A 15,515-nucleotide genomic window follows, 5' to 3' on the forward strand; every position below is an offset into this window, starting at 1 on the left:
GGCTGCTCCGCTTTGTGGGGACCCTGCGCCCAGAGCCCCTTCCTTCCCTAGGGGCGCTGCCTCCTGCAGGCTCCGTGCCCGCTCCCCCAACTTCCCTGTCCGTCTGAGCGCTCCCCGGTCCAGGCTCCAGTTTCCCCCCGGGAGAGCCCGTGTGGGTGACTGGGGAGGGGGGGCTGAGCCCACTCCTTGCGCCCCCCCCCCACCCAAAGGGAAAAAGCGAGATGCCTGGGAAGAGCCTGGAGCAGGTCTGGCCATTCACTTACACGGAGGGTTCACGACAAAACCAATCCGTCACTTCAGACCAGCTCCGTCACCCCACGCACCTGCTCGGGGCGGCCCCACCCGGGGCCCGCGGTCACTTTTGACGGCTTCTGCTCCACGGAGCTCCGAGGCAGCTGCAGCCGGGAAGCTCCTCAGTTTCAGAGTCGGGCTCTTCCCCCAGCAGCCCCCAGCTGGACTCCCACCACCCGTCGTCTTCCCTAAGGAGCAGGGGCGAGGGGGTGGGGGATGCCGGGGCCAGGCCACGGCGCCCTGATACGGGCTGTCCTGTGGCCCCAGGGTCAGCACACGTCTGAATGGGAGCCTGTGTTTTCTGAGCCTGGCAACTGGGCGACCACCCCCCACAGGCTAGTGTCAGCTGGGTTCTGGGGTCAAAAGGGAGGGTTTTTTACTCCGGGATGCAGGTCTCCGCCCCCTTTCAGGATCCCCGAGGCCCCGGTATCCGTTGGGTCAGGGGTGCTCTGCCCACAAGGATCCCGCTTGGCCCGGAAAGCCCCTTACCCCGGGGGCGGAGGGGTGGCAGTGGGAGCCCAGCCTGGGAAGCCCCCCCCACCCCGCTCCTTGGTGCCCCTGTCGCTGCCTCGGGGTGTGACCCAGTTTGCTGCCTTTATATTTCAGGATTGAGCTGACCTCTGACCTCACTTCCCTGTAGCGAGTTCCTTAGGTCCTGAGCCACAAATATTCTTGCAAATCCTCTTGGTAAGGAGATGGACTTCTTAGACTAGTGGTGCCTCCTCAGCCTGTCTGTCGCTGTGTCCCCATCACCACCGACGTGGCCTAAACCTCCCCCTCCGCCGCCTTCATAACCAATTACTGCATCTCTCTGCGCCTGGGCTCAGTCTTCCCTGGCGCAGGCAGGGCTCCTGGGGGGACAGGCCCCTTTCCCAGGGCTGCAGCGTTCGTCGACACCCAGTTGACAGAACACAGGTCCCTCTGGGGCTGAGGGGCCAGCGCCCCCTTGTGAGGCTGGGAGGGAACTGTCGTGCCCAGAACCGCACGTGTCACCCCTGCAGCTTCGTCCTCTCCTAAGAAAGTAGAACGGTGCCCGACAAAATCTCTGTGCCTGTGAGTTGTGGGTCAGACAGGGTATGATCAGAGCAGAGGCTGGCGGACTGTAAATCCAGTGTGATTGGAGCATAGCTGCGTTCGCCTGTTTTTCTGTGTGGTCTGTGGTGACTTTCGCACAGCAGTGGGCCAGCTGAGCAGTTCCAACAGGGACCACACGGCCACAAAGCCTAAAGGAGTCAGTATCTGGCCCTTTACTGAAAAAGTGCGCAGTCCCTGCCTTAAGGACGGAAGAGGCCTGATGGGCCTGTGGTCCCTTGAAGGTTCCCGTGGATAGAGGCTGCGGCAGACCCTGGCTTTATTGTGTGCGCTCAGGTGACTGTACCCTCAGGTGGGAAGCCCCCTTAGACCAGGAAAGGCCGGTTAGCCAGCTGGATGGCAGGGCCCAGGTCAGAGTGCCACTGTCCCCGGTCAGAGCTGGGACCTCGGGGATGGTGGGGAGTGCCTCCTCCGTCACTGTGTGCAGACAGCAGACTCCTCGTTGCCCAGGGGCGCTTTCCCTCCTGGACCTGTGGGGGGCGGGTCCCTAGATGAGTGACTCATGGTGTGCTATTCTGGGGGGTCGAGTCTGGCCGAGCGCTGCTTGGGGTGAGGCGTTCTCACCTCCTCCCCTGCAGGCGGGGTGATCACAGTTGTGCCAGAGCGGAGAGGAGGGGCGGGTGGATTCGGGGGCCTGTGTGTCTTTCCAGGGTGGGGCAGGTGTTCATGCTCATGGCTGCCCCGCCCCAGCCTGCTCCTTGTGGCCACCCGCCTGCACACCTGCCCGTGGGGTGCCCTTGCTCCTTCCTGCCCTTGCATGTCAGCACGTTCGCCCTTGCATGGGAGCCCTGCTGCCCTCCCTCTCACATGTGCCCCGCATGGTGCTGCTTGGGGTTGCAGAGGCCGGCAGGCGTGGCTGTCTCTTCATCTACAGCAGGATGGTTCCCGTGGGGACCTGCAGAGCTGACGGGCGTGAGACAGCTCTGGTCCCATCTGAGTCCAGGAAACCGCCTTGGAATGGTCCCTATGAAAAATAGTGTCAAACCACTAAAACCCCAGGCCAGTGAAAAACGGGTGCTCTTCGCCTGTCAGACCCTTCCCGACCAAGCTCTGCCTGTTTCTAATTCCTTTCCTGGCCTTCAGGGTCCCCGTCAAGTCACAGGTCTACACTGCAGGGAGTTCCCTGGTGGTCTAGAGGTTAGGACTCAGCACTGTCACTGCTGCGGCTCAGGCTCGATCCCTGGTCTGGGAACCGATCCTCCATCAGGCTGCTGCACTCCATGGGTGGGGGAAAAAAGAAATCAAATCCACGCTGCAAACCCTGGCTGAAGATGTATTAATTTGGCCAACATAGTAGTATACAGACCCTAAGTTTTTTTTTTTTTTTTTTCCGCATCTGTGGCATATGGAAGTTCTCGGGCCAGGAACTGGATCCAAGCCACGGCTGTGACCTGCACCACAGCTGTGGCAACACCAGATCCTTAACCCACTGAGCCAGGCCCAGGACCAAGCCCGTGCCACCCACAGAGATACCACCGGATCCTTAACCCGCTGCGCCACAGCAGGAATTCCAAGGCTCTAAAGCCCCAGTGCTCACAAGACCCAGCATTCCTCCGAAGCCTCAGTGCACACGCTTTCAGGGCATGGCAGCAGGACCCCAGAGCGAGAGACCCCAAGTTCGTTCCTCCACGTGGTTAGCAATGAGCGTTCCCAGACTCGGAGCTGCTTCCAGATGAGAAGCCTTTGGCCCAAAGTGTAAGCTTCATACATCCAGAGGCAGCTGCTGCTTCAGAAAATCCCTGCTTTATCACTGCCTACCCCTCTCCTGCTGGATCTTCCCTGGGGCTGGGGTTCACAGGCTTCCTCTCTGTTGCCTCTGCCTGGCTGGGGGAACCCCTGGCCCAACACCCCCACAGCTTTTCTGGGAGGTGCCACATCCAGCCTCGGAGTGGCTCAGGACCGTGGGATGTGGCCCTCGCACCCCCAGGGCCAGTGACGCTGGCGAGCTGGGCTGGCTTCTAGCTTGGCGTTAAAAAGAAATGGCACCATCAGCCACTCTTCTTGCCACCTTCTGGTCTGGGGGAAGAGCGGAACTCGGGCGGTAGGCCAGGCTGGTGCGGACAGTGAGGACTGGGACCCCGGCACTGGCCTGACCTTTCTGGACGTGAACACCACTAGTGGACGGTGTTGTGAAACGCCGAACGGGCAAGGGTGAGCGGATACTCACAGGCCTTCTGCGCGGGAGGTGCCTGGGACCCAGCCCCTGGTGTGAAGTTCTGTAAACACGTGCTGACTCACAGCCACAGGAGGGCGCCAGAGGGATAAAATTGGATCCTCTGCCCCCGCGCCGCCCTGGTTCCCTCAGCACTCGGGTGAAACAGTGTTTCTGGCTGTCCACAGAAAAAGGGGGGTGCAAGATTGCCCTCACCTGGGGAGCCCCTAAGGAAGCCATTGTCCCACTAAGGGACAAAACAGACCAGGGACAGGAAATAATCTATGGCGAGAAACCAGGCCCAGGGAAACCAGACTCAGCGGAAACGAATCCAACTGGTATCCGTGAGGACGCAGGTTTGATCCCTGGCCTCGCTCAGTGGGTTAAGGATCCGGCGCTCCTGTGAGCTGTGGTGGAGGTTGCAGACGCGGCTCGGATCCGGCGTGGCTGCGGCTGTGGTGTAGACCGGTGGCTGCAGCTCTTATTAGACCCCTAGCCTGGAAACATCCATATGCCACGGGTGTGGCCCTAAAAAAAAAAAAAAAAACAAAAACCCCAGGGCCCAGCCACAAAGCCAAGCACCCTACTTGGGGATGGAGTGACTGAGGCACTTTTCTCCCAGCCGCCACACTGTCCTGGTGAGGAAAGACGGGGGCAAACGTTACAGAAGAATGCCTGTGCCTGTGTGTGCGCAGTACACTGTCACCACGACAGCCCCATAAGTGACGTTAGGCAAATAGCCACCTGTGCGTGCACCCCATAAAGATGGATGGACAGCTGGCGCTGCTTCTGATGGCCACAAACAGATGTCCGACGCACAGCACCTTGGCTGTTCTTTAGGCTTTGCCCAAATCTGGAGTGAACCCGCCTGGTCTAGAGCAGCGGCAACACACCCTCCCGCCCGGTTCTGACCTGCCTACCTACCTCCCTGTAGGAACGAACCTGCCCAGTGCCTGCATGTTGGACCCTCCCTATAGAATTACCCGAACATGAAGCCCTTTCTGCTCAGCCACACAGAAGGGTGAGCCTCCCTGTCAACTGCTTAGAAGTGGGACAGCCCCCACCACACTGTCCAGCTAACTACAGGTGGGACCCTCTCTGCTCAGCTCCCTACAGGTGGGCCTACACCTGCCCAAAACATGACCTGTGGCACACTAAAGGCCCAGTGACCCAAATGGGGGATGACTGCCGCCCAGGAACCACTAGGTGGGGCTACAACCTGCAAAACTATCTGAGGACTGTCCCTCCCCAAACAGTGAAAGAGGGGGCCCTCCCTGTCAACACCTCCAGGTGAGAACTCAGTGCCCACCAACCTACCAGTGGAAGCCCTCTCCACCCAATGACTTTAACCAGAACCCTCTCTGTTCAAAAAGATACAAGTGCGACCTCCCTGCGCAATGACCTATATGAGACCCCTCCCCACCCAATTACTCTAAGTGGGACCCTCTGCTTAACTGCAAACAAGTGGGACCTCCCTGCACAACTGCTACAAGTGGAGCCTATATTCCCCATAAACCTGAAGTCAGACCCTCTTTGCTCAACTCGATAGAAGTGGGGACTTCTGCCCAACTCCTTACAACTGGGACCCTCCCTGCTCAACTACTTACAAGTGGGACCCTCTCCACCCAATGACCTTAAAATAAGACCCTCTCTGCTCACATATATACAAGTGGGACCCTTACTGCCCAACCACCTACAAGCACGGCGCCCCCACCCAATTACCCTAAAAGTGGGACCTTCCTGTCAAGTACACACAAAAGCGGCCTCCTTGCCCAACTACCTGCTGAGGGGACCCTCCCTTCCAAGTTACTAAGAGGTGGATCCTCTCTGCTAAAGTACCTCCATGTGTGCTTAGCCCACAGAACCCCAATGTGGCACCCTAACTGTCCAAGTGCCCAAAGGAGGGGACACATCCTGCCCATCGACCTTCAACTGGGCACTCAATCTGCTCATCTAATTGGGTAGTCGCAACCCAACTACTGACGAGGGACCCTACCCGTTAACAGTCATAAGTGGGACCTCAGCCCATCAGCCTACAAGTGGAACTTCTCTACCCAATTATCTGAAAGTGGGGCCCTCTCCCCCCCAACTAACTACAGGTGGAACCCCTCTAAAAAATTAAATTGTACCCTCCGCTGAACTACATACAAGTGGAACCCTCTGTTCCCAATTATCTTAAAGTGGGACCCTCCCTCCCTGCCCAACTAACTACAAGTGAAACCCCTCTAAACAATTACCTTAAATTGGTCTCTCTCCTCAGCTACATACTAAGGGGACCCCACCACCCAGCCAACTACAAGTAGAACACTCCCTGCCCAATTACCTTCAAGTGGGGCCCTCACTTCTCAACTACATACAAGTGGAATCTCTCTACTCAATTATCTTAGATTCAGACCCTCTCTGACCAATCACTTACCAGTGGAACCCCCTGTAAACAATTAAATTGCGCCCTCTGCTCAACTACACACAAGTGAAACCCTCTCTACCGATTACCTTAAAGTGGGACCCTCTCTGCTCAACTATATACAAGCGGGACCCCATGGGCCAAATTCTATATTGGAATCCACTCTACCTAATTACTTCAAAGTGGGACCTCTCTGCTCAACTACATGCAATGGGATCCTCACTCCAAACTAACTGCAAGGCAACCCCCCCCACACACCCAATTTCCTAAAAGTGAGATAGTCCCTGCTGAAACCAGCAAGAGGAACCTTCTCTACCAATCACCTTAAAGTGGGACCCTCTCTGCTCAACCTCATACAGTTGGGACCTTCCTTCTGAACTACCTACAAGTGGAACCCATGCTGTCCAATTATTTTTAGAAGCAGTGTTCTTTGCTCAATCAGAGACAAGGGGACGTCTCTGCCCATCTACAAGTGGGACTTCCTAAACAATTATGTTAAGTGGGCTCTTTCTGCTCACCTTCATAAAGTGGGACCCTCTCCACTCAGCTAACAACTAGTGGAACTCTCCCTACCTAATTACCTTAAAGTGGGGCCTTCTCTCCTCAAGAACACTCAAGAGGAACCCTCTCTCTCCAGTTGTCTTAAAGTGGGACACAATCTGCTCAACTACATACCAGTGGAACCCTCTGTTCCCAATTATCTTAAAGTGGGACCCTCCCTCCCTGCCCAACTAACTACAAGTGGACGCCCTCTAAACAATTACCTTAAACTGGATCGTCTCTGTTCCACTTCATACACGTGGGAACCTCATTACAAACAAAGTGGAAGCCTCTGTCACCAGTTATCTTAAAGTGGAGCCCTAGCTGGCAATTAACCACAAGCAGAACCCCCTCTAAACAATTACATTAATTAGGGCCCTCTCTGCTCCACTACGCGCCAGTGGAAGCCTCCCTACTTAATTTCCTTAAAGAGAGGGTCTCTGTGCTCAACTACATACAAGTGGAACCCCCTCTAAACAATTACCTTAAACTGGCCCTCTCAACTAACAGCTAGTGGAACTCTCCCTAATTACCTAGAACTGAAGCCTTCTCTTCTCAACAGCACACAAGAGGAACCCTCTCTCTCCAGTTGTCTTAAAGTGGGACTGAATCTGCTCAACTACATACAAGTGGAACCCTCCCTACCAATTACAGTGGGACCCTCTCCACTCAACCATATACAAGCGGGACCGACCCCATGGCCCAAATACCTATATTGGAATCCACTCTACCTAATTACTTCAAAGTGGGACCTCTCTGCTCAACTACACGCAATGGGATCCTCACTCCAAACTAACTGCAAGGGAACCCCCCACCCACCCAATTTCCTAAAAGTGAGATACTTGCTGCTGAAACCAGCAAGAGGAACCTTCTCTACCAATCACCTTAAAGTGGGACCTTCTCTGCTCAACCTCATACAGTTGGGACCTTCCATCTGAACTGCCTACAAGTGGAACCCATGCTGTCCAATTATTTTTAGAAGCAGTGTTCTTTGCTCAACCAGATACAAATGGGACCTCTCTGCCCAACTAACTACAAGTGGACCCCCTCTAAACAATTACCTTAAATTGGTCTCTCTCCTCAGCTACACACTAACGGGACCCCACCACCCAGCTAACTGCAAGTAGAACACTCCCTGCCCAAGTACCTTAAAGTGGACCCTCATTTCTCAACTACATATAAGTGGCACCTCCCTGCCCAATGACCTGTATGAGACCCCTCCCCACCCAATTACTCTAAGTGGGTCCCTCTGCTTAACTGCAAACAAGTGGGACCTCCCTGCACAACTGCTACAAGTGGAGCCTATATTCCCCAAGACCCTCTTTGCTCAACTCGATAGAAGTGGGGACTTCTGTCATCTCCCTGCAACTGGGACCCTCCCTGCTCAACTACTTACAAGTGGGACCCTCTCCACCCAATGACCTTAAAATAAGACCCTCTCTGCTCACATATATACAAGTGGGACCCTTACTGCCCAACCACCTACAAGCATGGCACCCCCACCCAATTACCCTAAAAGTGGGACCTTCCTGTCAAGTACACACAAAAGCGGCCTCCTTGCCCAACTACCTGCTAAGGGGACCCTCCCTTCCAAGTTACTAAGAGATGGATCCTCTCTGCTAAAGTACCTCCATGTGTGCTTAGCCCACAGAACCCCAATGTGGCACCCTAACTGTCCAAGTGCCCAAAGGAGGGGACACATCCTGCCCATCAACCTTCAACTGGGCACTCAATCTGCTCATCTAATTGGGTAGTCGCAACCCAACTACTGACGAGGGACCCTACCCGTTAACAGTCATAAGTGGGACCTCAGCCCATCAGCCTACAAGTGGAACTTCTCTACCCAATTATCTGAAAGTGGGGCCCTCTCCCCCCCAACTAACTACAGGTGGAACCCCTCTAAACAATTAAATTGTACCCTCCGCTGAACTACATACAAGTGGAACCCTCTGTTCCCAATTATCTTAAAGTGGGACCCTCCCTCCCAGCCCAACTAACTACAAGTGAAACCCCTCTAAACAATTACCTTAAATTGGTCTCTCTCCTCAGCTACATACTAAGGGGACCCCACCACCCAGCCAACTACAAGTAGAACACTCCCTGCCCAATTACCTTCAAGTGGGTCCCTCACTTCTCAACTACATACAAGTGGAATCTCTCTACTCAATTATCTTAGATTCAGACCCTCTCTGACCAACCACTTACAAGTGGAACCCCCTGTCAACAATTAAATTGCACCCTCTGCTCAACTACACACAAGTGGAACCCTCTCTACCAATTACCTTAAAGTGGGACCCTCTCTGCTCAACTACATACAAGTGAAATCTCTCAATTATCTTAGATCGGGACCCTCTCTGACCAGCGAACTACAAGTGGAACCCCCTCTAACAAAGTGCATTAAATAGGACCCTCTTGAAGTTCCTGGTGTGGCTCAGCAGTAACTAACCAGACTAGGATCCATAGGACATGGGTTCCATCCCTGGCCTCGCTCAGTAGGTCAAGGATCTGGCATTGCCATGGGCTGTGGTGTAAGCTGGCAGCTGTAGCTCCAATTCAACCCCTAGGAACTTACATATGCCTCAGATGCAGCTCTAAGAAAAGACAAAAACAAAAGATAAATAGGACTCACTGCTCCACTAGGTACAAGTGGAACTCTCACTACCCAATTATCTGTGAGACAGCCCCTCCTCTCCCTCTTAAATCAAGCAGAACCCCCTTCATGCAATTCTCTTTAAGTGGGAAAATCTCTACCCAACTAACTGCAAATGGAACCCCTTCTAAACAATTACCTTAAACTGGCCCTCTCAACTAACAGCTAGTGGAACTCTCCCTAATTACCTAGAAGTGGAGCCTTCTCTACTCAACAGCACACAAGAGGAACCCTCTCTCTCCAGTTGTATTAAAGTGGGACAGAATCTGCTCAACTACATACAAGTGGAACCCTCTGTTCCCAATTACCTTAAAGTGGGACCCTCCCTCCCAGCCCAACTAATTACAGATGGAACCCCTCTAAACAATTGAATTGCGCCCTCTGCTGAACTGCATAGAAGTGGAACCCTCCCTACTGATTACCTTAAAGTGGGACCCTCTCCACACAACCATATACAAGTGGGAGCTCATGGCCCAAATAACTATATTGGAATCCACTCTAATTACCTTAAAGTGGGACCCTCTCCGCTCAACTACTAACTGCAAGGGAACCCCCCACCCACCCAATTTCCTAAAATCGAGATACTTGCTGCTGAAACCAGCAAGTGGAACCTTCTCTACCAATCACCTTAAAGTGGGACCCTCTCTGCTCAACCTCATACACTTGGGACCTTCCTTCTGAACTACCTACAAGTGGAACCCATGCTGTCCAATTATTTTTAGAAGCAGTGTTCTTTGCTCAACCAGATACAAATGGGACCTCTCTGCCCAACTACCTACAAGTGGAACCTCCCTAAACAATGGCCTTAAGTGGGCCCTTCCTGCTCACCTTCATAAAGTGGGACCCTGTCTACTCAGCTAACAACTAGTGGAACTCTCCCTACCTAATTACCTTAAAGTGGGGCCTTCTCTCCTCAAGAACACTCAAGAGGGACCCTCTCTCTCCAGTTGTCCTAAAGTGGGACACAATCTGCTCAATTACGTACAAATGGAACCCTCTGTTCCCAATTACCTTAAAGTGGGACCCTCCCTCCCAGCCCAACTAATTACAGATGGAAGCCCCTCTAAACAATTAAATTGGGCCCTCCGCTGAACTACATACAAGTGGAACCCTCTGTACCCATTACCTTAAAGTGGGACCCTCTCTGCTCAATTCTATACAAGTGGGAGCTCATGGCCCAAATACCTATGTTGGAGTCCACTCTACCTAATTAATGTGGGAGCCTCTCTGCTCAACTACATATAATGGGATCCTCCAAACTAACTGCAAGTGGAACCCCCCACACCCAATTTCCTAAAATCGAGATACTTGCTGCTGAAACCAGCAAGTGGAACCTTCTCTACCAATCACCTTAAAGTGGGACCTTCTCTGCTCAACCTCATACAGTTGGGACCTTCCTTCTGAACTGCCTACAAGTGGAACCCATGCTGTCCAATTATTTTTAGAAGCAGTGTTCTTTGCTCAACCAGATACAAATGGGACCTCTCTGCCCAACTAACTACAAGTGGACCCCCTCTAAACAATTACCCTAAATTGGTCTCTCTCCTCAGCTACACACTAACGGGACCCCACCACCCAGCCAACTGCAAGTAGAACACTCCCTGCCCAAGTACCTTAAAGTGGACCCTCATTTCTCAACTACATACAAGTGGCACCTCCCTTCCCAACAAGCTACAAGTGGAACCCTCTTTTCCCAATGATTTTAGGTGGGATATGATTAACAAGTACAAGTGGAATGCTCTCTATGTAATTACCTTAAAGTGGGACCCTCCCTCCCAGCCCAACTAAGTACAAATGAAACCCCCTCTATCCAATTATTATTATTTTGTCTTAAGGCCCACACCTGCAGCACATACATGTTCCCAGGCTAGGGGTCGAATTGGAGCTGTTGCCAGCCTGTGTCATAGCCATCCCAGATCTGAGTCGCATCTGTAACCTACACTACAGCTTACAGCAACGCTGGATCCTTAACCCACTGAGCGAGGCCAGGGATCAAACCTGTGTCCTCATGGATGTTAGCTAGGTTCATTACTGCTAAGTCACAATGGGAGCTCCTGCCAATTACCTTAAGTGGACCCTCCCTCCCCAACTAACTACAAGTGGAACTCTCCCTACTCTATGACCAAGTGGGACCCTCTCTGGTCAACTACCTGTAAGTGGGACTTCCCTGTCAGCCACATACAAGAGGGGCCTCCCTACCCAACTGCCTCCTAATGGGACCCTCTCTTCCCAGTTACTTAAGAATGAGACCATCTGTGCTAAATAAAGCACCTGCAAGTGGGCGCAGACCTCGTCAAGAACCCCAATGTGGTGCCCTGACTACCCCAAGTACCCAAATGAGGACCACGTCTTGCCCATCAACCTTCAAGTGGCCCCATTATGCTCAACTATCTGAGTCATCGCTGCCCAACTACTGACAAGTGGGGCCCTCTCTCTTAACACCTACAGGTGGGACCTCAGATCAGGGACCACCAACCTGCAAGTGGAACCCTCCCTACCTAATATCCTTAGAGTGAGACTCTCTCTTCTCAACTACATACAAGTGGAATCTCTCTACTCAATTATCTTAGAGTGGGACCCTCTCTGACAACTAACTACAAGTGGAACCCCCTCTAAACAACTAAACTGCGCCCTCTGCTGAACTACACACAAGTGGAACCCTCGCTACCAATTACCTTAAAGCGGGACCCCCTCTGCTCAACTTCCTTCTGAAATCCCCATGCTTTACAATTATTTTTAGAAGCAGTGTTCTTTGCTCAACCAGGGACAAGGGGACCTCTCTACCCAACTATCTACAAGTGGAACCTCCCTAAACAATGGCCTTACGTGGGCCCTTCCTGCTCACCTTCATAAAGTGGGACCTTCTCCACTCAGCTAACAACTAGTGGAACTCTCCCTACCTAATTACCTTAAAGTGGGGCCTTCTCTCCTCAAGAACACTCAAGAGGAACCCTCTCTCTCCAGTTGTCTTAAAGTGGGACTGAATCTGCTCAACTACATACAAATGGAACCCTCTGTTCCCAATTACCTTAAAGTGGGACCCTCCCTCCCAGCCCAACTAACTACAAGTGGACCCCCTCTAAGCAATTACCTTAAATTGGTCTCTCTCCTCAGCTACATACTAAGGGGACCCCACCACCCAGCCAACTACAAGTAGAACACTCCCTGCCCAATTACCTTCAAGTGGGGCCCTTCCTGGCTCAACTATACCTGAGTGGGACCTCCCTGCCCCATCACTACAACTCTAACCCTCCAGTTACTGAATTGGGTCCTTTCTCACCCGCTGCACGTGTGTGAGACCCTCCTTGTCAACTACACATAAGAGCAGCCTCCCTGCCCAGCTACTTACAAATGGGACCCTCCCTTCCCATTTCCCTGATGGTGGGACTCTCCCCACTTAACTATTTACACGTTGGCATGTACCTGCTCAACAACCTACATGTGGCACCCTAACATCCTACTTGCAATAATGAGGGGCCCTACCATCTACTTTCAAGTGGGCCCCCAACCTGACCCACCTCCATCTTTTGGAACCCACAATGCACAACTGTCTAAGGGAGGACTCCTCCTGCTCAACTGCTAACAACTGGGACCCTCCCTGGGCAACTTCCTACAAGGGGGACCTCCTTGCCAATCTACCTATTAGTGGAACCCTCTCAGTGAAGTACCTAATAGTGGGCCCCTCTCTGCTTAACACATAAAGTTGACTTAGACCTGCTCAAGAACCCACATGTGGCACCATAACTGCTCAGTTACCTAAACAAGGAGCCCATATTGCCCATCTACACTCCAGCAGGCCCCCAGCCGGCTCAAGTACCATCATGTGGGACCTGCCCTGCCTATCTACTTGAAGAACCTCCCTGCCCAATTACATGCTGGTTGGATCCTCACCGCCCAGCTACCCGCAAGTGCAGCCCCTTCCTTCCCGATCACCTAAATTTGGGACCCTCCCTGCTCCACTACCTACAAGTGGGCCCTGCCTACCCTTGTGTGGGGTCCTGACCTGCCCAATTACCTAAATGTGAGCCCCAACTTGATCCTTGACCAACGTATGGGCCCCTCCCTGCCCACCTACCCACTTGGTGGGACAGGACCTGCCAACTACCTACAAGAAGTGCTCCATCACCACATATGGGACCTGACCCGCCCAAATACCCACAAGTAGTGCCCAGCTTGCCCAGCTACTTACAAGTGGGCCTCGATCTGCCCAATGATCTGAAGACCCTCCTTGCCCAACTTCCTACATGTGGGACCTGACCTGCCCAACTACCCCCAAGCAGCACCCAACCTTCTCAACTACAGACTTGTGGGCCCAACCTGCTCAACCACACATATGTGGGACCTGACCTGCCGCGCCCGCCAAATGTGGTACCCTCCATCAAGTACCTACAAGTAGGAGCCAACCTGCCCATATACAGACATGCCGGTCCCTCCTTGGCCAAAAAGTGACTGACTCACCCACTCAGCTATGGGACTTAAACTACCCAAATACATACCTGTAGGACCCAACCCGCGCAACTCATAAATCTGCCACCCCACCTGCCCTACTACTTACCAGTGGGATCCAACTTGCCTAACTATGAGTAGAACCTTTTTATCCGACTACCCACATGTGAAACCGGACTACCTGCAGGCCGCGCACACTCGGAATGGGGCCTCTGGCTGCCTTTGGTTTGTGGACTCTCCTGCTGCAGGTGTTGGGGTCTGGATACTAGCGTAGGGCTGGCTTCTGCAATTCCAAACGTTCCCCTTCCTAACCCTGTTTCCCCCTTTCCTTTCCCGCAGTACTTATGAGATGGCCTGAGTAAAATAAATTATCTTCTCCCCCTATTTCTCTTCACAGAACCGAGGAATAATGAAGTTATCCTTAGCCTCCTCCTAAAGGCTTTTCTTTTTGGCGTCTTAAAACTTGAGAGATAACGTGGAGCCCCCAGAGAGGAGTCAGCAGGCTCCCGGGGTGCATTCTGCCTATAAACGTGCCAGGACTAGGCCCTCAGTCAGCACTTCCCTTGGGGAGGGTCCAGAACGCCTGTGGCACTGCCCAGGCAGAGGCCCCCCCCCCCATTGTTTGCGTGGATTGCTTTGCGAAGCTGAAGGGTTTTCCTGGACTTCTGGGTTCCTTGTCACTCCCCCTGTCCACATGCCCTTTACACCTGCAATGTCACCAGTGTCAGCCATGCCATCCTTTTAAAATTAGTTTCCTTCTAGCCTTCCTGCTTTTCAGCACAGAAGCCAAACCTTGAATGACCCTGCGGTGTGATGGACAAATGAGGGAGAGGGGCCTGTGCTCACCGGCTGGTCATGGCTGGTCCGCCCTGCACTCTGTTTTCGGCCAACTCAGTAGAGGGGGTGAGACCCCCTGTGCTGAAGACCGGGTGGCAAAGAACCAGGACCGGCTATTGGTTTCCCCCTGCCTTTTCCCTCCACGTAGAGCAGGCCTGGATCCAGCCCTCTTGTTGCTAAGAGGCCTTTTCACCGACGGTCTTACCAGCTCAGCCAAATCTCCACCTTCACTTTGGCAGAAGCAATAACAATAGTGTTCACTTAACGTAGACGTCTGGAGTCTGCCTCTTCCGAGACCTCACAGATGAGTTAACGCCACCAGAGAAGCAGATCAGTCCCAGATTCGTTTCTTGGAATTTTCTATTTGCTGGTATTTATACTATATCAAACTAGTCTGCAGTTTTTAGCTATGTTGATTAAAACATGTTTTTAAAGTAGTGTTTATAGACAGTTTTTCTCTGTTTAATGCAGGGCTGGGAAATGCCCAGCAGCAGCCCAGGGCATGTCGCATTCCTAGGGACTTTCTCCTTGGGCCTAATGCTCAGATTCAGGGGTTTAGGACTGAACAGGCATCAAAGTAACAGCCCCGCAGAGCCAGTGGCAAACAGAAGACGTGCTCTTGTGAGCACACCTGTCCCCACACAGCAATAGCAACAGCCGTGTCCTTGTCCTTGTCCTTTTCCTGGCTGGGCTCTGACTGGTAAATAGGTAGCTCCCTCCAAGTTACTGTTTGTCTGGACACCTTCTGAACGTGGCTTTTAGGCACCAAGCCTCACGCATTCCAGATGGCTTGGATCTGTGTATTCAGCCTTTGTTCAGTCCAATAAACTGTGTAAATGGTCTTGATGACTGCGTGTTTGAGTTTTGCTTTGTTTCTAAAAAAAAAATAATCTCTCTGGAACCTATTAACATCTGGCTCTCGCTCAATGTGTGCCTGTTACTCCCAGCAGAGTACAAAGTCCTAGGTCTGCTCGGTAGAAACAAGCAAGTGCCGCGGCAGATGGGAACCACAGGAGCGGATGTGTGCTCATCTGGGGGTGCCCACTCGAACCTCAGGCTTGTGATCCCACCCAGGAGCTCAGCATCGAGCCTGTCCATTCACG

General features: G+C 52.8%; 1 protein-coding gene and 1 non-coding gene across 12 annotated transcripts in view; both read left to right on the forward strand.

The window, feature by feature from the left end:
* MXRA7 (matrix remodeling associated 7) overlaps positions 1–15,515 on the forward strand; it is a 44,513-nt gene that overhangs the window by 19,681 nt on the left and 9,317 nt on the right. For 2 of the 11 annotated variants that reach the window (XR_002336980.1, XM_021066568.1), the window contains exons 4-5: positions 898–978; positions 13,973–15,258. The exons of 2 other annotated variants lie outside the window; for them this stretch is intronic. Coding sequence is in view for 6 of the 9 variants with exons in the window: in XM_021066568.1 (XP_020922227.1) it covers positions 898–931 (34 nt within the window). In the remaining 3 variants the exon portion in view is untranslated. Of the gene's footprint in view, positions 1–897; positions 979–4,469; positions 4,557–4,641; positions 8,390–13,972; positions 15,259–15,515 lie in introns of those variants that run through there. 7 more of the 11 variants (XR_002336979.1, XR_002336978.1, XM_021066565.1 and 4 more) reach the window with 7 other exon arrangements.
* TRNAD-GUC lies at positions 2,504–2,575 on the forward strand. The gene has a single exon. It is a non-coding gene; the product is annotated as a tRNA-Asp (tRNA).

The sequence above is a fragment of the Sus scrofa genome, chromosome 12 (genome assembly GCF_000003025.6).
Source record: "Sus scrofa isolate TJ Tabasco breed Duroc chromosome 12, Sscrofa11.1, whole genome shotgun sequence".
NCBI classification, from domain to species: Eukaryota; Metazoa; Chordata; class Mammalia; order Artiodactyla; family Suidae; genus Sus; species Sus scrofa.